This window comes from Orbicella franksi, chromosome 9 (genome assembly GCF_964199315.1).
Source record: "Orbicella franksi chromosome 9, jaOrbFran1.1, whole genome shotgun sequence".
NCBI lineage: Eukaryota > Metazoa > Cnidaria > Anthozoa > Scleractinia > Merulinidae > Orbicella > Orbicella franksi.
Genome location: NC_138153.1, coordinates 30,943,976 through 30,966,494, shown reverse-complemented (window position 1 = coordinate 30,966,494; position 22,519 = coordinate 30,943,976). Strand labels below are relative to the sequence as shown.

General features: G+C 39.1%; 4 protein-coding genes across 5 annotated transcripts in view; 2 read left to right on the top strand and 2 right to left on the bottom strand.

Moving 5' to 3' along the window:
* The window catches only part of LOC145497664 (voltage-gated inwardly rectifying potassium channel KCNH7-like), a 31,175-nt gene extending 25,043 nt beyond the window's left edge, over window positions 1-6,132 (bottom strand). Inside the window, exons 1-2 of one of the 2 annotated variants that reach the window (XM_081477492.1) lie at window positions 6,051-6,132; window positions 3,480-3,569 (exon numbers count right to left, since the gene is read on the bottom strand). In XM_081477492.1, the coding sequence (XP_081333618.1) occupies window positions 3,480-3,542 (63 nt within the window). In that variant the 5' untranslated portion in view covers window positions 3,543-3,569; window positions 6,051-6,132. Of the gene's footprint in view, window positions 1-3,479; window positions 3,570-3,661; window positions 3,787-6,050 lie in introns of those variants that run through there. The other variant, XM_081477491.1, reaches the window with a different exon arrangement.
* A 1,032-nt stretch (window positions 6,133-7,164) lies between these two features.
* LOC145497667 (neuronal acetylcholine receptor subunit alpha-7-like) lies at window positions 7,165-16,962 on the top strand. Its single transcript, XM_081477495.1, has 9 exons — window positions 7,165-8,906; window positions 9,763-9,902; window positions 13,497-13,541; window positions 14,014-14,120; window positions 14,524-14,748; window positions 15,334-15,607; window positions 15,718-15,873; window positions 16,275-16,368; window positions 16,745-16,962. The coding sequence occupies exons 1-9, from the start codon at window positions 8,861-8,863 to the stop codon at window positions 16,960-16,962; spliced, it is 1,305 nt and encodes a 434-aa protein (XP_081333621.1). The 5' UTR covers window positions 7,165-8,860.
* Window positions 9,896-12,734, top strand: LOC145497666 (kelch-like protein 25). The gene has a single exon (XM_081477494.1). The coding sequence runs from the start codon at window positions 10,434-10,436 to the stop codon at window positions 12,162-12,164; it is 1,731 nt and encodes a 576-aa protein (XP_081333620.1). The 5' UTR covers window positions 9,896-10,433; the 3' UTR covers window positions 12,165-12,734.
* A 781-nt stretch (window positions 16,963-17,743) lies between the features above and the next one.
* LOC145497668 (calcium/calmodulin-dependent protein kinase type II subunit delta-like) lies at window positions 17,744-20,165 on the bottom strand. The gene is made up of 2 exons (XM_081477497.1): window positions 19,368-20,165; window positions 17,744-18,384 (listed from the first exon to the last, which is right to left on the bottom strand). The coding sequence occupies exons 1-2, from the start codon at window positions 19,728-19,730 to the stop codon at window positions 17,761-17,763; spliced, it is 987 nt and encodes a 328-aa protein (XP_081333623.1). The 5' UTR covers window positions 19,731-20,165; the 3' UTR covers window positions 17,744-17,760.
* Between the last annotated feature and the right edge of the window lie 2,354 nt (window positions 20,166-22,519).

The following is a 22,519-nucleotide window of genomic DNA, read 5'->3' as shown; positions in this document are numbered from 1 at the left end:
AACATCCTCAACTTTAAGACACTCTTCCGGGACGGCCGTTCTAGGAGGGTACACAAGAAGATCATTTCCTAGCGGGTTTCCAACACAGATTCCATAAACTCGTTGGACGTTGTTTTCAGTCCGCTTCCTCTTTTCTTCATTTGACTTTCTGCGGTTTTCTTTTTTCCTTCTCCTTTTGTTGATGTGCTGTTTGAGTATGCCCTTGAATATGCTGTTATAATTGCTCTTCTTATTTTCTAGTGCTTCCATGTCCTACGTGACCTTCCTCAACTTAGCTTCTGTACATTTGATCTGTTTTACATTAAAACTGTGGGCAAATTCTTCGCCCTGCTTTAAAGCAAGCCCATTGGACTGAAAGAGTGTGGAATCGTGTTCCTTTACAACCTTTAATATGACATTCAACTTTTCCACCATTGCTCTGTGCTCTTTGATGGAGAAGTTCAGTTTTCTTCCATCACTGGGCTTCAACTGGTACCCTTGCATGGAAAACTCACTCGCCCTTTCTGAACAGCCATCCGCACCTAGAAAAACTGCTTCTGTTGCTTGTAAGATGTCAAACTGCCTGGATCGTTCAGCTGTAAACCTTTTCTTACACGACTCGTCGCTTTCGCCATTATTGCGCATTTTGGAATGAGCCTCTTTCATGATGTTCATGTAGTAATGCGCTCTTTCCCCGATTGGATTAACAATATAAAGAAGAAAGAGCATGGAAGTGGCAGGCTGGTTTTATCTGATCCAGAGAGCGTTGCTCTATTTGCAGATAAGTTTATTGTCAAATCGAAGTTTGTGGTGGATTATCTTCAGCATCTTGAAGTGCTGGAATTTAAAAGGAAAAAGAGAGCAGAAGAAAAGGCAAAGTTAAGTAGGGAGGAGGATTATCCTTGGACTGAGTTGTGCGAAGATCTAACCAAGCTTAAAAAGCTACATGTTCCAGAACTAAACAAGTGCTCAAACCACCACGGGCTGAAGCAGCATTTGAAAAGCAGCAAGAGTGAGAAAGTAAAGGCAATTGTAAGACATTCATGCTTGCAGCAGAAGAGTCCTCTCAGAGCTGGCCAACCAACAATGAGAAATGCCAGGACATTGACACAAAATGACAACAGGGCAAGTGCTGACAGCAGTGAAACGGATGAAAGTGACAATGATGAGTATGACAGTGATGCCATTGACTCTGGGGGAGAAGATGACTCAAGTGACGTCATTCTTGCATTCATCAATTCAGATGAGGAAGATGCCAATGAGAAGCCAAATGCCACACGCTCAGGGCGAGCCATAACTAGGAGATCCGAAATTGACTTCTCTTTCTTTTGATTTGTTTTTTAAACAACAGCTCTCTTTCGTATAAGATTGTAAATATTGTCTTCATAGTGAGCACAATAACGTGAAGTAGGGGGATAATAGAGAAATATTAAAAAAGTTGAAATCTAAATATTGTTTGTTCAATTTTTTTTGGGGGGGGGGGTCATCCCAAAAAATGACCGCTATAAGGGGGGGCCATGTGAAAAAATTGGCAAGCTGAGAGGGGGTCATGCGATTTTTAAATGGTGCTTCCCAAATCCCACCAGCCCCCCCTCCCTCATAAAAAATGAACGGTCCCTTATGACTCTTAGACATTCAAATAAAAAAAGCCAAAAAAAATCGAGATTGCGAGACCCGTGAAATTCGACGAAAATTTGGCGAGACCCATTGTTTTATTCACCAATTATGGATCAATTGTTGTATTTACTAAAGAAATACCTAGCAAAGAAAATTTTTTTACTATTGCTAAAAATTATCTGTTACTTGGAAATACGGTTATCGGTTACTGTTGTCCGATTCCCTGATCACATGTCAAGAAAACTGAATAATTTCAAGAATGGGGAAAAGATTCCAAGATGTCATTGGGCATGGATATACTTGCATGAATTTATTATACTAACTGTAATGTGCTTTGATTATTTTTTGTCGAAAGAAGGCAATATAAGTATGAATTATTATTATTATCATTATCATTATCATTATTATTATTATAGATGAATAACTGCTTGAAGTTGAACGGCAAATCATCGAACGCGAAAGCCGATCACCTTACGAGACTTACGGGCTATGGGCTTTTTTTGGCGGTGTATGACATTTGCAGACTGCAGACTGTAGACCGCAGACTTTTGATCTAATATTATAAAATAACTGAGCTACTACGCGCGCTCTCATTGGTCGATAGGTGTGTATAGAGAGAGCTAACCATGCATATAAAACAGGCTAACCTGAGTGCTATTTAGGGCTAAATGTAGTCTGTAGTCTGCAAATATCATACACCGCTTTTGGGGACGTGAAATGAGTGAGGTGGACACAGTAAGGATGCACACACCACTTAGTCATTTCAAAGTAATAACAATAATAACAAATTATGGTATTTGTAAATTCAGTCATTATTGACTGGTAGACTGTCTCAAGGAACATAGATAACTACGTATAACGGCTGGGAAGGCGAGTTAAAGTCATAATCAAGTGGGTAAGTTAAGTCAATCTTGTTAAAATTCCTTTTGTAAAATATAAAAACCTATAATAAAATTGTCGTTGAATCGTAGCACGTCGAAAGTAAATTAAAAGAAGATTGTACCTTTCTCGTATTGTTCGCTGTTGTATCAAGCACAGAGGTAAAGACAATGCGACTCAACATGACCTGTAAAACCATTCTGGTGTGTTTATATGATACGCGCGGAATTCAGTCGTTCGACGATTATCTAAGCATACTGATCATACAGTAAACAAATCCCATATCAAATGGAAACTAACGGGCATTAGCAATGACCATGCTACAAAAGTTGAAGATTACCAGTATCATAATCCCTATGCAAACCTTGATTAAAATAAATTGGCCAAGCGTAAAAAGATTATCTTGCGTGCCTCTTATCTTAGGTAATAACTACGCTTTTGCTCAACAACAGGCAGTACACTCGATTCGACAGGTATTCATCAGATTAAACATTACGAGATAGATTTAATATCAACTGAAGGGCTTCGTTATTTGTGAAATGGAAATGTTCTCATTCATAGCTTCGTTAAGAGCGTCTGTTGTCTCTAGTTTGTTGGTTAAGCGAACGCAAAGGACTGGTATTAACCGCAGAGTCACAATCCACGTATATACGTTGTATTTGAACTAGCAACTGGTCTGTCGTGAATAATCAGTCAACAATTAAGTAGGCGACTTTCATTACCCACATTACTAACGCATTCCATCACATAACAACGCGAAAAAGTTGGTAAAGACGATCACTAATTGAACAATAATACGTCTTGAAAATAAGTTCGAGGGGAAATATTAAAAAGCGTCGCTTAATACCAATCTAACATTGCCCCTTAGCCTGCGTGACTTGCTCTTCATGGGTCATGCTTAAGCAACCAAATTGTCCTAAAACACCACGGAAATTATCTATCGTTTCTCGATAGTCACCAAGAGCATGACGACCTACAGCTGTGTGTGTTATAAGTATCATTACCTTCAAATCCGGTCTCCAGGTGCACTCAAGCAACTCTCTCAAAGCTTCCTTCTTCTGCGACATTTTGCGCAACACAAGGTTCCAACAGCCCTGTCGGAAAGAGAAGCAATTAACGGGTTCAGATGACAGCGAACTTCACGTACTTACGAGAAATTTGCCGAGCAATTTTACGCCTCAATTACCAGTTCCTTCACTGTTTATGGCCTTACGCATCGTTTGAATAAATTATTCTGAACAAAGAAGGTATGAATCACGACTTCACACAAGCTAAGTGATCTGAATTGTTTTCTTTGTGTCAGCAGCGCTTGGTGGTGTGACGTCACAAACTCTTTTTGTTTTTATTCGTGTAAGTATTGGCGCAGAGAAAACATTCAGAAATGTTCACAGTGGTGTTGTTTCTCAGTCAGGGATAATTGATTTTATGTTTTGATGTGTCGAAAAGTAAACGAATAAGAACTGTTTTGACGTGACATTTTAATTTTGATACGGGAAGAGTTTTAAGCCTTAAGTTTTAAGTTTTAAGTTTCGAGATATAAGTGAAGATTTTTATTTTTGTGTTTGGAATTATCATTTGCTCTTATCTCCTATATCTTGCGATTATTTCTGTGTATTGTTTCTTTAAATACCTAATGAATTTCTGACTAGGGCGACCCTCAATAAAACATTACTCAGTATGGTAGTAAATTAACACCTACGCTAAAATAAAATAATTCATTTACGGAAAGATGTCTAAAATAACATCCTGACAAGACCAGTTTATAAACGTGCAGCTTTTACTGAAGGAAGTGTGACGAGGTAGTTCTTCCTGTTACTTCAGTATATGAGTCGAGTAACAAAACCTTAAACATGACCTTGATTCTAACTGTTGTTTTTAATGCAAGGGTATGGATCAGGTGTACTCTCCTTGCGGAGTTCAGCTTGACCAATTTGATCCAGCCTCTTGGTCGAGAAGGAAATACTATTTGTATTTGCTCAACTTCTGTACGAGCTGTAGAACAGATACACGTATTTCCTTGGAAGTGTTCTCAACCCATTCGGCACCAAAGGAGTGAGATTAGCGTCTTGTAAGGTGACTAACGTCATATAACCGAGGATGGCGAAGAGTTAAATTAAGCTGTCATGCCTTCTTAGTAATGATTTGACCTTACACAAAATGCTGTTAAGCATATTTAAAACAAGTGGAAACCTTGTAAAATGGGAATGCCAACAGCAACAGGAACAACTTAATTACTCTTGACAAAGCACTGAAGTAATCTTAGAAAAGAAAACACACACTTTACTTGCTGAACGACATGGGTAGTAAGCTTACGAACGGATGGAAAATGATATATTCTTTTAGCTCCGACGGACGATACGTAAGATTTGGAAGTTGCTGACTGAAACGTATTTCAAGCTTCAACGAAAGGAATACTCGCGTATCTTAACGCAAAGATATGACGCTGTTTGGGCAAATGGTTTCCATTATTAAGACATAGAGGAAAAAGATAACAACTCCGGCCGATGGAAAGATACGTGTTCATTCGGAGATTTTTTAATCTTATAATATATATTTAGCTCGTACATCTTATTTGTGCTAGCAGATTTGTTAAAAGCGTTCTTAAGTCTTGCATCTACAAGCGTGCGAGCAGAACTTTCTATGCGCAGGTAATCTTGTTTTCCTTCGCCAAACACTTTGAAAGCTTCTGAAAAGTTGACATTTCATTCATTTACAAAACAGTGATCATTGTATTAAGCTGTTTATCGGTGAAAACTGTCATTTCGGCTTGAAAGTGAAAATGTGGTTGTACCTCTCCATATGCTTTTCTCTTAACAAGGTATTGACGAAAACGGATTTGACAGTTTGACTCCTCTGTTATTCCGTACCCATTGTGCGACTGATGCCAAAAATACACGACAGAGCTCGCGCACGAAAAATAGAGAAGTGAGACCGTTGCCTGAGGCAAGGGGAAATGCTGGGGTAGTACTTGTCAATTCTGACACGTCCTCTAGCCCGTTCTCCCTCTAGTCGCTTACTGAAGAGTGCTTTCCTTCTGTACGCGTACTTCTCACGCGTTGCGTTAAAAACACTTGACTCCCTTCACCACAACACTGGAGGCAGTTTAACCGACGGACTGTTGCACAGACTAGCTTGCAGTGGGGTGAAAAGTTTGAACAAAATGCCTTTATTTCACTCTGTCGTTATCACAATTTATACAGGACAGCATGTTTTGGTTGACAGAACGTGAATAAATACGTTAATTTATGCCAGACGTTTTCACAGCACCCTCACAAGGGGTCAATATTTCCATGTTCACGAGTATGTATATTGAACGTGTGTTAGAACAGTAGCTAGTTATAAACATACGGTTTTGCTTTAAGGCATATGGAACCAATATGTTTGTGTCATTATTTATGTTAAGTATTATCGGCTAAGCTTTGTTATTAGTGATGGATGTTAGTAAAGAATGCTGAAACATTTCAATTTCAGTTAAACAACCATTATGCCGTGATTCTTTAACTCATTAAACAATATTTAAGCACTGAAACAAAGAAATTCATTGTTCATGGAAATGGGCTGGATTTCCTACTCACCTTAAGCGACTTTCTGCAATGAAGAACGGCGTCCAAGATCACTACATAACGACTTACATCTTAGTTGTAGAGCCAGTTTACATACAGCGCTACAACGAAGGAAATTTTTTGAAGTCAATGACGTAGCGAAAGTGCGACGGTCAAATTCTCGTAATACGATTGGTGAAAGTTTTCCTTATCTTTTAACTTTGTCGTTCTGAGAGAAGCAAGGTTTCAAGGTTACTTTGGCAAAGAGTCGGTGCTTTTTGTCGCTATAGTTAGCAATTCCTGCTTTGAAAATGTTTTTGTAGCCGCAAGAGTCCTCGCTCACCACAAGTTACGGGCTCGGTTTTTAGGGAGTAAATATGTAGCAAAAGCGGGCAGATGTTTCAATTCCGTAATAAGCTTGTAAATTGATGAATTAAGTAATTATGATAGGACATGTACAATCATTCTCGTATCTTCTTTTCCATTTTATAACATTTTCATTGCGCCAGTAAAATTAATGACGGTTTCTTACCCGAATCCTTTACAGCTTCTCGGGCACGAAACACCCAGAAAAATCGCAGTGTGCTTGCTTTTTTGTTCGCATTTTGTCACAGAAATTGAGAACACGAAGCTGTTGTTTACTGAAAGAAGCGTGGCTTTGATATTTTACTGCTTGGGTTCAAGGACAAGAACAATGGTTAGCCGTAACACAGTTGGATCTCATTCTGTATGCAATTTCTTCATTCAAAATAACGACGCCCAGCTATGAATGTGTAAATGGTGTAATTTATGAAGGACCACAGCTAACACATCTTGCTTAGTACCACGTACACACAAATAATATTGGAAAATATTAAAGAGCGTCGGCAGCAACAAGTACTTCGGCCGCAGCCTCCTTAAAACAAGAGCAGCAAATGTTGATTGTACGTTGTAATAAACATTAAATTTTAATGACGGGGTCCCCTTTATTGTTCAGTTTTATGTTTGGACCGTGGTTAATGGTTTCAGTCTTGTGTCACCATATTTTTTACCTAGGCATATTAGTATTTTGTTTTTGGTTCATTTCGATTTTCTAAGGCGTTTAAATACGGACTTAAAACACTGAGGTCAAGATTTCTCTTATCATAAAGAATGAATTACACCAGGAACAGAGAAGAAAGGGTCTCACGTACTTTTCGTGTTTTGACAGCTTAATTGCCTGTTTGACAATAGCTAAAAGAAAAAATAACATGAATATAACAATGATGTGACAATTTACCTTAACAGGTGTTTTATTGGTGGGAAATAAACCACTTGTGGATTTCACATTTAATACAATCGGGAACAATGGAATATGGGAAAGTGGGAATTCCATTTTTTTTCTTCTGAAAAAGTTCCTCGGGTTTCTTTGAGCGAGCATCGGAAATCCTTTAAATATTTTGTGTCTTTGCAGACATTCGATAGATTGCCCAGAATATAACGTTTTTAAAGACTTTCGGGGGTTCTGTGTTAAGAAGGAAACAGAAATCAATGACATAGAGGAACCATGTATCTCAGCTGAGTTGCTTGGAACAGGTTATTCAGTCAATGAGTATTAAATGACGGAACCCTTGGAAGAAATAGAATGGTAAGTGATGAAAATGAAGTGAACAGCACAAATCTCGTATGCTCCGTGTCCTCCTTCATATCCCATCCCCCGGCAGATAGCCGTAAGAAGTATATAAGGTCTTCAAGCCCGCCGGGGAAGGGAGGGAATACTTTTTTCGTAATGAGGATTGGTAAACAACTGGTACGGACCACAGTTTCCTCTTCACTGCTTTCCTTTGTCAAACCAAGGTAGAGACATGAGTTCGCTAAAAACAGTATTGGCTACAAATCGGCGCGCGCAAGTCACCTTGAACCCTGTAAAGTAGCAATGACGGCCTAGGAGTTGTTTCTATGGTGACAAATCTGCAGGTGATGTCTTAGGTGTACAAACTAGATGAAAGAAAGAAAGTTTGATAGTGGCAAACTTTAGTCCGCAGGCTTCATCAACTCATTTTAGCATGGCATATGGGTTGTTCTTTCCACTAAAATTCAAAGACACGTTGCTTCGCCTCGTGATTGAATAAGAGAAGCCGATCTGAATTGAATGTGGCGTCCATTGGGGAATCTCTCTACTGGTCATCGTAAAAGCGACAATGAAGCACATTGATGAGTCTTGTCCGCAATATGGTTTCTGAAACAATTTGAAACGAATACAGTTAAAATGATTTAAGACAGCTGAAAGGAGAACTGTATAGTCCGAAACATTGTTGTATGTTGTAATTACTCTTGCAGCCCGTTTTTACCTTACCATCCCGTGTTTATACCGGCATTGTAGGTAATTTATGAATTACTCAAACATCTTCAATGTTCAGTTTGCAGTTTTAGTCTATGACAACTTCCTAAATGAAAAAACTGTGGCCTTCTTTACGGTACCGTGTCTTTAAGACTTGTAAAATGTCCCGAAATCTGGCAGTTTGACCTGATATTTGTTGCTCCTTCACCAATTATTAGGAGATAATTTTCGACCCTATACAAAATGCTACTATTAATTTCTCCCCCCTGTCTGACGGCGTCATGTTAGTTTTAAGATAGGTTACCCAGTTTCACTTTTCCATTGATGCTGCACTTTACCATTCTCTTGCCAATCTAGGCACTTGCGTGAAATATCATTATCAGGCTGTCTTCATTTCCATGCAAATAAATTTCCAAAGTCTTGTTTCAATTGTCAATTGGCCACCTGTTTTGCGGTTCACAGTCCAGCGAGGTAGTTTCGTCAAAAGCTTTTTAGGCAAAATATAACTTCCTTTACCGCGGAGCTGTGATCTTGAATAGAAAATATGCTGGTGATAATTTTCTTCTCGGTTTTTGCCTTAAACAACCAAGGTAGGTGTAGTTTTAATTGTAAACGAACACGTCAGCGAAGAATAAACTGAATGGACGATCACCAACATTGCTCAGTTATTTCGCAATTTTAGTGATGATAATCAGTCAGGTCTGGTTGAAATTAAATTTGGTTCATCTTAGAAATAATATGCGACAGAAACAGTTTAATTTTACAAAGCGCTCCCACGATCACGGTGGGAAAGATTCCATAGTCTATACAGTTAAATTAGTTTGAAATAAGGTCGGTTTCCATTGCGCTTCACCTGTCATGTTCCTATTTTGGAAAAAGCAGCAGATGAATAGAATTTGAAAAGAGTTAAGCAGATTGTTTGTTAAACACCTTTTTCTGCCCTGGATATTGCTTTGCATTGTTTGCGGCTCCGTGAGCGTGGTAACTGATGTCCATTGTGAGACATAAGTAAAAGCTAGAGAAACTGGCTGGAAACAAAGTCCTCTTCGCATCTAGTGCTAATTGACTGAGGGAGAGTGTGGCTTTAATATCAAGTAAGCTATATCTAAGAAAATATCAGTACTATGAAAATACTGAATTTTTTTTAATTTTTATAATCAATTGTGCGAGCCAAGCAAAAGTCGTTCATGATTACCGATAACCTTCATATTTTGACTTTATGGCGATATCATGATAAAATAAGTTATGTATTATATCACTTTTAATAATTGAACGGGAACTGACTTGGATCAAATTTCAAGTGACAGGAGAAATGTGAAAAACGCCACAAGTAAGATTAGGTGATATTTTTTTTTTTGCCACTAGATTGAACATAACCCCTGTAGTATTATTTTGCGTAGGGTTATATTTAGGCTCCGAAGCCTGACAGTGTTACGTTTCTTGCAGTGTGTTATACCAGCGCCGTGGAAGAGAAACTACTACGTAATATTCTAAAAGACTACAACAGAAAAGCTCGCCCTGTACTCAAGGAATCAGATGTGGTTCATATTTCCATGGACATCGCATTGCCGCAGTTGATGAAAATAGTGAGTAACCAAATTGCCTATTCTGCCTCTTACGTTCTGTTGCTTACATTCTTTTGTATTTGTATTTATTTTGTCATCTCTGTGGGGTATGGTAATAAACATATCCTTAGAGGTCCCCCCGGAGAGTCTCTGAAGGCAAGAGAACGTGGTGTTTTAAAAATTTTTGGTAAGGCACTATGATCTACATAGTCGCTTGGTTCCAGGGCCGCCTTTAAAAGGGCGATCACTGCGCCCAACAACCAGCCTGTTTAAAAACCGTCAAACTACGCAGGCTATTTTGAGGACGGTTGGATTTGATTATCCCAAGAGAGGATGTCATCCATATTTTTATATATTATTTCTGTCTTCAAACCCTCGGCGGCATTTCTGATATTTCGCTGGACAAGCGGTGATCATTGCGTGATTCACGGCGTGATCCATTGCGTGATTCCTACATCTCCCGGTTACTGATGGGAAACACGTGGTGAAAACTTTGGAGCGGGAATGGTCTGACACACTGGCAAACGGGGCCCAGAAAATTTATCAGCAAATATGGAGATGTGTGCAAAGCAACTGTTTGATAAGGAGTTTAAAGAAGAATTGATCCGTAACCTAAACGGGCTGAGGAAGTCAAGCATTTTCTGTGATACAACTATAAGAGCGGAAGGCAAAGACTTCGCGGCTCATCGATGTGTTTTGACCGCCGCTAGCCCTTACTTCCGAGCTCTGTTTACTTCGACCTTTAAAGAAAACGAAAATAATTTTGTGGAGCTCAAACAGGTTAAATGTGCAGCTCTAAGCGAAGCTCTTCAATTTATGTACACTGGGACGGCGAAAGCCGATTGTTCTAACGCTCAAGATTTGGTAATGGCGGCGGACTACTTGATCTTACCAAGTTTAAAATTGAAAGCTTCCGAATTCCTGCAGGAAACCATTAGTGCTTCAAATTGTCTTGCTCTGGAATCATTTGCTGTACAGTTTAACTGTGAGTCGTTAAAGAAAGCTGCAGTAACCTACAAAGTAAAAAATTTTGTCGCCGTCGTGAAATCGGATGATTTCAAGTCTCTGGACTTTGACAAGGTTAAGGACCTAATTTCTCGAGACGACATAATCGTATCTAAAGAGGAAGAGGTTTATGACGCAGTTATTATGTGGGTGAAACACGACCTTTCATCAAGAGAATGTTGCTTCCCCGACCTGCTAAAATGCGTGAGAATTTTCTCGATGTCGAAGTACAGTCTTCGAGAGATTCTTTGTAAAGAAAAGCTCGTCCTAAATAGCCTGCCTTGTACGACTATTCTCTTCAAAGCCCTGGATGCATTTCTTTTCCCTGATAGTTACCAAGTTTTGATGCAAAGACCTCGCCTGTGCCTTAAACGGAAGGAGCTAGTAGTTGTCCTCACAGGTGGCCACAATATTGACAATCTCAGACAAGAGCCAACCGATGAGACATTTGGGTTTGTTCTTTCCTCCAAGAAGTGGTTGAACCTGCCCATGATGCCCTGGCCTCGTACACGGCACGCTGCTGCAGTGTGTGGTGGTCAGCTGTTTGTGGTGGGTGGCAATTCAGATGCCCCATCTGCCCCTTTGTGTTACTTCAACCCTGGACAAAACAAGTGGTTTGCCAGTGATAAGGCTCTGAAGGCAATTCTGCACAGTTCTTTGGTTACCCACAATGAGGAACTTTACATGATTGGTGGTGAGATTGGAAATGTGCCTAGAGTTAAATGTACAAAGTATAATTACAAAGATAACAAATGGAAAGAGGTGTCACCAATGATACATCCTCGTGCTGCTCATTGTGCAGTTGTCCTAGATGAGCTCATCTATGTCATGGCAGGTTGTGACGATAATGCCTGTCTTAAGAGTGTGGAGTGCTACACTCCTTCAAGTGATGAATGGAGCCAGATTGCAGATATGAACAATGCAAGAAAATTTGCGGCTGCTGTTGCGGCCACTACTAGTGAGAAAATAATAGTCGTTGGAGGGTACGGTGACATAGATTGTGCTGCTGTTGTAGCAAATAGTGAAATATTTGACAAGAGCTTGAATCAGTGGAGTCTGGTTTCTGCTCCTATTGTGCCACGTGCAGCATGTGGCATTGTCAGTGTTGAAGATTATGTCTATGTGTTTGGGGGAGAAAGGGAATCACCATATGATGATCTGGATAGTGTGGAGTGTTATGCTATCCAAGAGGATGTGTGGAGCCAAGTTGACTCCATGCCAAAAAGGCTTATCTGTCTTCAAGCTTCATTGTTGCAGCTACCAGTGGAATATACATAAACCATTTTAAATGATATAATTTATTATCCAAGCATTTTTGTTATATATATTTATGTGCACAATACCAGTAATACTGATGATGTAGGAAATTTTCACGGAAGAGACTGTTAAGTTAGATACTGTAACCTGCCTTTGCGGCAAAATCACAAGAATTGAATTAATTGTCCTGTACTGTTGTGTATTTACCAGGATATTTCATGTAATTCATTGCATACTATCTGATTTACACTTTGTTAATGTATCTCAAGGGTTATTGAACCTGATTAATATCGCACCCAATTATATTCTTTATGATGTTCAATAAAAATATTTGACTTATACTTTACTGCTTTATACCTAATCATGGTGTATTGATAATTTCTGATTTACGCTGTGCCAATTTTTTTTCCCTAAGATTTAACAAATTTGATTTTAATGTTTATCACATTAGGAAGCAATGTATGAATAATAATTATTCCTAGGTTGTAATCAACTGCTGTAGTATTATTTTACCAATAATCAATAATCAACGAGCCTTACGTAGTTATTATATAGTTATTGAGGAACATTAAATTTGTTCAATTTAGTTTAGCCATGACTAAAGTAAAGTGATATTGAAGTGAATAAATAAAAACATTAAAAAACAACAAGAACACCACATAGAGACCTTGAACTTAAAAGAAAAAACAAACAATATGCGGTGAAAATTAATTCAAACGTCATTCGTGATCATTCTTATTCACTCAATTGTAACTGCTTTGTGGGCAATAATGAGAGATTGATTGTCAAAGCTGTTTTTACTTGTTTGTTTGGTTATTTATACTTATGTTTTCCATCTGGCTTGCTTATAGTTTTATCAAAAATAAAAAATAACATATAATTTGAACACTTGAGGACAGCTATAAAGAATGCACCAAACTGCCTATCATGCACACAAAGCTATTGGACAATTCATTAAACTTTTTTTGGTTTAGGGACATTCTCATTGTTAACTTAATAATTAGTCAAATGTAAATATTCAATAACACAACGAACTTTGATCTCAAATTAAGCAGCCTCAACATCGTAGAAATGAAAAACTTGAGGGAAAAACTTGTCTAGTTTACCGGGTCATCGACTGCCATGCTTTTCATGAAAATCATCATCATCATTATTATTTTTGTTATTTTTTTCCCTGTGGTTTTACAAAGTCTGTACACTTGCGTTGTCACCATAGATAGGATGTCACTGAGGAGAATGTACAGGGAGTCATTAACACCCGCAATTTATCATATTTTTCTCGTCCCTCCAAAAGAACGTAGGCGGGTTAATTATAGTTCACAGAAGGTTTTACACTGATCTTCTTTATTCCAGGATGAAAAAGAAGAAGTCATAACCACAAACGTATGGGTGAGGCAGGTACAATAAAAGCAATCGTCTGTTCTTTTGTCGTTTGTTTGTTGTTAACTTGAACTTGACTTTGGTATGCACCGTATCAGTGACACTAGGTAAGGTCAGACATCTTTTGATGTATCCACTCACCGGTCAAGAGAGACGATGACGGTGATGTAGTAAATTACCAATCACTATCTCTCCACAGCTCGAGCCCGCCCTCCTTCATCATTTCCACACTGCCTGGGTCAGACTTAGGATCTAATGATCTCCGAGTCGAGGAGAACCAATTAGAGTCTACTTTGCTGCGAGCTGCCATGCATGCCATTCAGGCTATCCCAGCATGCTACTCAGGCTATCCAGAGACACTGGAGAAACGCCACTAGTCCGGTCCCAGGGTTCTTTCTGGTCACTTTTCTAGGTTTGTAAGATTAGTAAAACCACCTATTCACGGTACGTAGTTTCTTAGTTATCGCTTTAATTTATTTCATCTTTTCAGTATTGGAATGATCCCAGGTTTTCTTGGAATAAAACTGAGTATGAAATCTCACAGATCATCATCAACCCAGAGAAAGCTTGGTTACCAGACGTTGTTTTACTGAATAGGTGAGACTTTCTCATTACCTCGCTAGGCTCGTTACGCAGAACATGGCTCATAAATGGTCACAACTACTAATAGAAATTTGTCTCTTTGAAATATTGTACAAAAATTGTACCTCCCATCTCCGCTGCCTACCTTGCTTAGTCAGAGTGATTCCAGGATAGCTGTACGATAGCCGCGCGTAAACTAGAACTGAGACCTGTTGATTTTTGCTGACAAAAACACTAACAGATCACTCGCCCGGTGACAAAGCACATGGTTACAGGCAAAAAGTTGTTGCTAAGTAACTAACATGCCGTGTGGGGCTGGGTCGACTTAGGGAATGTTCGCGCTTTATTTTGCAATTGATAGATGAATTAGAATCATAAAATGCTTAAATCCAATCGAATGTTTTTTTTTTATTTCTAGTGCTGAAGCAATGACAGACGGGCGCAGCACGGCAGCACGCCTGGTTGTGAAGCATGATGGGAATGTATCATGGTTGAACCCAGTGATTTTCACAAGTTCGTGTGAAATCGACATTACGTTCTTCCCACTGGACGATCAAACTTGTCAGCTCAATTTTGGTTCGTGGTCTTACAGCAGTCAATTCCTGGATGTCCATCCACGAGGAGACAGTGCAGATTTAAGCTCGTAAGTTTCTATCTGCGTAGATCAGTATGTTATCTTTTAATATGTTCAATCCTATCTTTAACTCTCCTTAATGACTTTTAATCAGTTTTACTAATATTAGTTCTCAGAGTATGGTGCTGCATCAAGACGGCAAATTCGTTAGGCTTTATTCTCGTCATGTCTATTTCAGAGGGTGTTAAGCTGGTGTCTTGACCCCTCAAATGTAGCTGTTAAAGAGAAAGTCTACCATAGGTAACTTTTTAAATAGGTTTCTTCACAGATAGAAGGAGCTGAACAGGGAAACTACGACCAATAAAACAATACAACATACCAGTGTTAAATCGCCACCATTAAAACTTAAAAACGTCATCACCATCACCACAACCGTCACCAACGTCATCATCATCATCATCATCATCATTTGGTTTCATTGGCCCTGAAAAGCCCCATCGGGGAGCGGCCAATTAAGATTTAGTTTATTTTTTTCATCATCATCACCATCATCATCGTCATCATCATCATCATCAAGGCCTAAGGGGAATTTTGAGAGCCGTCCAAGTTTTCAAAGAATTCTTTTTCACAGTAAACTTATGCTTCATAATACAGATACGTGGAGAATGGTGAGTGGATCCTGCTTGATGTTAGATCAGAACGCAAACTTCTAACGTACGATTGTTGCGAAGGAGAGTTCCCGGAAGTGACGTATCATCTGGAGTTGCGCAGACGCACTCTGTTTTACATGATGAACTTCATATTGCCGTGCGTGTTGATTGCAGTCCTAACCTTACTTGTCTTTTTGCTGCCGCCGGAGTCTGGAGAGAGAATGTCGTTTGGAGTCACAGTGTTGTTGTCGTTTACTATTTTGCTGTTAATGTTGATGGTGAGTATGTCAGCCGCTGTTTCTATCAAAGTAAGTAGAGAACTTAATCAGCAAAACACTCTTGGGTGACTGTCCACGACTATACGTAATTATCTGATTCTCCTCTTTAGGACAAATTACCCTCCACGTCAAAGGTTATTCCGCTAATTGCTGTCTGCTACGCCTGCACTATTATTGAGGTGTCAGCGGCAATGGGAATGGCGTGTCTCATCCTTCGTTTTTACCATCCTGACAATTCCTCGGCTCCAATTCCCGCCTGGATCAGGGTAATTCAAGATCGACTTGTCATGGTTTAGAGTAGCATTCAGCGTTTTTTTAGTGTGAATTTATTACAAGTATTACAATTTTCTGAGCACCTGGCTATGGAAAAAATCAGGCAACTGAAAGTTCGGTTGAGATGAAAACTAGTTTTGAAATTTAAATTTAATCTTAACTTTGATTTATTTTTTTTCTGTTAAGCTGCTGGATTGATTGGAACAAGAATTAATCTGTCTCACAATTTTCACACATTGTCACGCACATAGCTGACAAAAATAGAAGATATCGTCAATTAATTGAAGAAGTCACTGTCTTTGTGTAACAGTAAGTTTTCAGAAATAACATTCAAAAGGTGTGTAGCAATAAGTAGCGAGACTCGATATTTGGTTTTATGTTTCCTTCATGGTAGGTTTGTGTTCTGAACTACTGCGCACGGCTGGTGCGTTTGAGCACATCCGCTGGCCGTGTTCGACAGGCCCAGATTATGCAGGAGTGGCGCCAAGGTTAGTTTCTAGGGAATGATATTTATACCTTTGGAAAACACATTGCAGTATGCACGTCATGTAAATGCAGCTACTTTGTCTCAGGATAGGCAAGTCTTCCAATGATAAACTGTAGGAGGGTATTAAAAACGGCACGTCAAATGGTAATCGAGAACTGAAAACGACAACTGACAAACCTTTTTTAGTACAAGTTTACCATCAACGAACCATGATCTCTTGACGTCCTTTTGAATGAATGTTCACGCCATAAAGTAACACAGGGAGTAACCCTTGATGATCTACAGGTTCCTTTTACTCAAATATTTTCTCATGTCGTGGTTTGTCAGAACTGTAATTTAACAGTTATGCTTCTTCCTCTCTTTTGATTTCATTGCAGTGAAACTGCGTGAAAACAGAGGCCGAGAACAATCAAACATGACCGTTCTAACAGACAACATCTTCAAAAAGGAAGAAGCCGACGCCATGAGGGAGGAGTGGAGAATGGCAGCCATGATTATGAATCGTCTCTTTGCTTGGATTTATCTCATCACTATTGTCATTACACTACTTGTTGTTTTGCTGAAGTCCCCGCGGTTTCGGAAAGGGGAATTGTAAAATAACAACAGGACCTTTTCCATGCCATAGTGTGGATGGTTTCAGGAAACCATTGAGAAAGGCTCGATAAGGGGGTTGTTTTTGAACACTGCTAGGACATTTTCAAAAGAGCCTCTTGACTTAACTGACAGAAAGACGGTCAGACACATGCAGAAATACTTGCCTCACGTCGCAATTTTATAACCCAGAAATAACTGAAACAATCATCTGGTTCTCAGCATTTATTTGAGAAATCTTTCAACTCGTACAGTATACGAGCAGCGGAAATCTCTCTGGTGAAGTTAAATAATTATGCAAGTCTCGGAGCCTTGCCGCTTGTTTCTCGATTTTTCTTGCCCTTATTTTCTTAGAAATTCAGCGAGGGAATAGTTCGCAGTGTAAGACATTTCACACAAGGATACTAAATTTGAAATTGTCGTTACGAGCCTAAGAAGCACTGTGAGTGACCAAATAACACGATGACAACTCGATGACAAAGTGTAAGAATTTGTTTTGAGCTCGAACTAAAACATGAGAGCTAGGAGCAAGTACAAGAATGAGCAGAACATTTACACTACAGACTTCACGAAAGATTTGCAGAATATTTCCCTCAAAAATATTTACCGATTTCATACATGTACAGTTACTGACCATGGGCTTATCCAAAGGTCACAATTACAAAATTTTACATTTCTGTCTACCTGTAAACATTTTAAATAGTCAGGTTACTTTAATTTTAATTTTATTTAATTTAACGCCGATGGCATAATCTTTTATGTGCATCGTTCACATCGATGAATAAAGCCCAGTCTAAATATTTCAGTTAAGAACTTCTTTGCCTGACTTTCTTCTGTGACACGAGTCTTTGAGATTCATTCTTCTGAATTTCAACATTGCTCGAACACCGCAAATCACCGCTGCGAAGTTTCTCCGCTGACCGTGTTTTTGTGGTGCTTGCTGTTGCGTTTCCATTTGAATCCACGGATGATTCAACGCCTCAGACGCTGTGAGTCTCTGACTGGGTTCCACAACAATTAATCGCCGAACAAGATCTTTGGCTTCATCCGACACATTGTCCCAATACGGCGAAGGCATACTGTAATGCCCCTGCAGAATGGAAAGCAATAATTTCTCGTCATTGCTACTCCAAAATGGTGGGTACCCTGCTAGAAGAATGAACAATATGACACCACACGCCCACATGTCAACTGGTTGACCAATCAGATCTTCTAAAATTGTCTCTGGTGCAAGAAACAACGGCGCACCACTGGCGTCACAGCTGATGGCGTCAGAGTCATGCGGCAATCTCCGCGCCAAACCGAAATCAGCGAGTTTTACTGTCACGTGGTCTGAGTGTCTTGAACGACTGAGAAGTAGATTGTCGGCTTTGACGTCGCGATGAACAATCCGCTGACCATGAATGTATTCTAGGGCTTGTAAAAGCTGAGGGAAGAAATGAGAACCATGATGTTGATCATTCAGTATCATTTCAGTGTTGACTTCCTTGGGGGAGTAGATCAACAAAGAGAATTACGTATGATGTATTAACTTATCTATATTACACAAGAAAGCTTGACCTTCAAGGTCAAGTTTAGTTGTGTTACATAAATACGTTAACACTATATTAGAGACAAACAACAATGGTAGCTATTTTCAACTTTGTTTTGAAAGCCTACTTCGCCTCTGTCTGTCCCTTAAATTACGTAACTGAAACGACAAAAAATAGAACTTAGAAGACTGATTTTTGACTTCAAATTCGAATTCTACGGTGAAAATAACCCTGAAGCATGTTATTTGGAGTTCAAGTAAAGCTTATTAACTATTTTATTCTGGTTAATTTTGGACTTACGTGTCACGCGAAAGAAAATCGCGGTTTATTTACGGTCTCGCTCGACGGACCAAGCGAAAGAGAGACTGCTCGTAGTCTATCCCGCGCCATATTAATACCTTCACAACACTTCGTTTTCGTCGAAAGGGTTTTTTGTAGCAAATTCCTTGAGAAATAGAAGGTTATTAAGATGCTGTTCTACTGTAGATCTGGCGCAAAGCTCACTGCTTTGATAGCATGTTGATAGCATGAAAATTGAAAGGTCACGATATGGTCAAATGACAGTGACGTCAACTTGAGACAAGGAGGGTTGTGCATTTCCGTGAAATTGAAGCAGAACTGATCTCCACACCAAAATATCAAAGAAACTAAACGTAATTTCCGATTCGGTTGAAACTTGATTATTCAAAATATTCTAAAGGGACAATTTCCTTAAATCCGGTTTGGTTTCTCTCGTTTCCCCGAGAAAACGCGTAGCTTTGAATATGAGTTTATAATAAAAATCGGTTGAGGGTTTAGTGGTTCAAATACCAAGCTGGTGTAATAAATTGAATACAAAAAAAAAAATTCAAGAGAAGTTGATGAATTAAGCTCTTACCTGTTTCACAATGGACCGCGCTTGTTCCTCGCTGTATACCTTTTGTCCCACAATCTCGTCAAATAAACTTCCGCTATCCAGATATTCACACACGAGATAAAAACATGAGTTATCCGTAAATGTTCTGTGTAGGGACACAACGTTTTCGTGCTGTAAACCTTTCCAAATCTCCATTTCCTCTCTGATGGCTTCCATATCTGAAACTTCTTTACCAATCTGTAATTCTTTCGCGGCGTAAATGTTCCCGGATTCCTTTTCTAAACATTTGTAAACCTTTGCGAAGGATCCCTCGCCTATCAGCTTCTGAATCTCGTATTCCTCTTCAAACATGCTTGATTCTCTTTTGGAATAACGCGACGGCATCTTGAAAACTCTACTGCAGAACGTTGCGTTCACTGTGGAAAGAAACAGTTGTGAAAGTTGTTAAATACTTGCAAGAGCTGTGTATTTCTGGAATCAAGCGTCATTTTAAACCAGCCAATCAAAGCTCGTCATCAAAAGCGTATTTTTTCCATTTCCGTGGGCGTTGATAGCGAGGAGGGCCAACACTATTTTTAGCAACTCTTTCGTTGATTGATTACTTGAACTGTAACCGCAGAATTTTTTTTTGGAATCTTTGTATCAAATTAAACAGCGGGATACTATTTGAGAGCTGTAGACCACGTCTACTAGAAAAGGCTTAAAAATAAGTCTGACCTTCGCGCTACACGTATTTCGAGACGTAGGAAGTAGTTATTTTGCACGAACATATTTTTGCCAAATGTGACTGCCTAGCTATGGCTCGCTGCAACTTGCAACTGTTCGCTTTTCTGATTAGATTGCGTTTACGACTTGGTTTGCAGACGTCAGTATATATCGATACCTATTAAAAGGCGTATAACCTTTTTTGTCCACGAGATCTTATCGCTGAAAGAAGGAGAACTTGCCTGTAATTAATATGACACGCGAGTAAATCCAGAGCGAAAGCAATAAGTTTCTGATTACGACAAAAACAGCAACGTGATATTTTTGCTGTAAGTAAAATAACTCTAAAAATTTTGGTCACGATCTTTTTCTACTGTCTCAGCAAAGGGGGACGTGTTGTTTTACATGCTAAATTCTGGCGCAATAGGTCACTGGTGTGCCATCTTTATTTCGTTGCCCGCCCGTGCAGCCAAATATTTAGGCATTATCTGCTTCAGTTTAATATAACGTTAATAAATCTGATTTTCTGAAGAAAGGCAACAGCAGTGTGGATTGTTATAGACGATCGAACTAAAAAAAAAAAAAACACTCCTACTCCGTTTTCAAATTCAACCCAACATAACATGTCAAGGAATGGATTATTTTATCATCTATTGATTTCCGTTCACGTACTGTGCATTTCATTAGAGAACGACACTAACGACCTCAAATCGTGAATAAGGATCATTTAAATCTGCTGGAGTCTCAGACACTACAGGAAATTCTGGTATTCACATTGGTCGAGTTTTCTCTCTTCCATTAATCGTTCCGGACGGTTGCCTTTCAGAGGCGGTTGTGTTCTCAGGTTAACACACTAATTGAGAGCAGAAAAGCAGAAGTTTGCGTCGCTTTTGAAAGGCCTGTGGCGATGTTATCGGAGTTTTCTTTTCCTTAAAAGCTTATAAGGATGTTACTTATAGTTAATCCAATTTCACAGAAGAGAGGTATTTACGTAGCAATACCATTTTTTCCTCCTGGCGGGCCCTTTTCCGGTAACACTACATTTCCTCTTGAAATGTTTTAACCTAACAAACTTGAACTATTTCTTAATTAAACAATTTTATTTAAAGCATAACTTGTATCACAAACAAACCCTAATGCTGTCGATCTCAATTTTTTTCTCGTGAGAGTAACACGAAACATCGTACAGCGACACTTTCACATGTACAAAGCTTTTACCCCGCCATCGATAGTTTCCATGAAAGCTGAAGTTTCTCTTGCACACGTTTAAAACAGAATATATGTGCATTTTTCGGCCTGAGCGTCAACGGATCAACACTGTACATAACTTAATCACGTATTTCAGTTTTTTTTTTTTTTTTTTCACGGAATTTCATCTGTTGACATTTCTCCCTCAGGCGACAAATGAGTGTGGCTGGTAGTGGATACGCCAAACACCGCAAACGCTAAATACAAATTTCTCAGGTATTGCACTAATATTCTTTGGAGAGTTCTTTTGATTTATGAATACTGTATTTACGAGTTACATAAAGTATTGCTAACTTTTATGACTTGTCCAATATAAAGGTGTAAGTTCCAATGTTCGATGTACGCAAAACCTGTTTTAATTGTTTCTTTGCGGCGATTTTATTGGACCTGTCGGAAAATCATGGATATAGAAAGCCACATTTTGTTTGACATTTCCTTTTTACAGAAATTCTTAACATAATGGTATGTGAATATGGAGTGGGTTTAAAAAAATCTTAATTACACTTTGGCAATCAGCAGCTGCTATCTTGCCATTAACACTCAGAGTAAAATCTTACGCTTCCGAGCTTTCGAGACACTTTCAACCGATCCGCCACTCAAAGACTGTGGAGATTAAATCTCGAACTGTATCTGAAGGTCATAGTTCCATCGACATCCGTTGGTAAAAACTCGTGCACGAAAATTCTGCTTGAACGTGATTCGGCTGTGTGCCAGCCATCTTAGTCTGACTCAAAGATGTAAAACTGAGAGATCTGGCTGATATACTACGTATTACTAACATCATTCATGCAAAAGGGAACTATCCCCAAGCTCTGCACGCCAATGTTCTTACCATAGTGAACATAAACCAAAAAAGTAACAGTGAAAACGTAACATTCTAAAGGTATTGACCACACACCATAGCTTTGGAGTCTTTCTCAGAAATTTAGTGGAGACTAGTGAACATTTTTTTTTTCTTTTTTACAACAAGAATTTCTGCGTCAGGAAAAGTGCGGGTCAAGTGACAATAATTAGATGTTCAATTTGGTAAAAATGATACGAAACACACTACTGACACTTAATTAACTTCAGTTTGAGCTTACTCATAAAATTAATTTCCCTCTTGTACCAAGCTTCGACAACAAATCTGAATTCAAATAGATATCATGGACTAGGCTGCAGGGTCCGGCCGTCCGGGCAAGCTAGGAATAGCGTCTTTACCATCAAAATCTCCGAACTAA

Excerpts from the sequence above, each read along its gene's own strand:
- LOC145497666 (XM_081477494.1), top strand. The coding sequence starts at position 10,434 with ATGGAGATGTGTGCAAAGCAACTGTTTGATAAGGAGTTTAAAGAAGAA.
- LOC145497667 (XM_081477495.1), top strand. The coding sequence starts at position 8,861 with ATGCTGGTGATAATTTTCTTCTCGGTTTTTGCCTTAAACAACCAAG. Across the intron at positions 14,121-14,523 it reads GACGTTGTTTTACTGAATAG|TGCTGAAGCAATGACAGACG; the intron begins GTGAGACTTTCT and ends TTTTATTTCTAG. Across the intron at positions 16,369-16,744 it reads TATGCAGGAGTGGCGCCAAG|TGAAACTGCGTGAAAACAGA; the intron begins GTTAGTTTCTAG and ends ATTTCATTGCAG.
- LOC145497668 (XM_081477497.1), bottom strand. The coding sequence starts at position 19,730 with ATGCCGTCGCGTTATTCCAAAAGAGAATCAAGCATGTTTGAAGAGGAA. Across the intron at positions 18,385-19,367 it reads CGCGGTCCATTGTGAAACAG|CTTTTACAAGCCCTAGAATA; the intron begins GTAAGAGCTTAA and ends TTCTTCCCTCAG.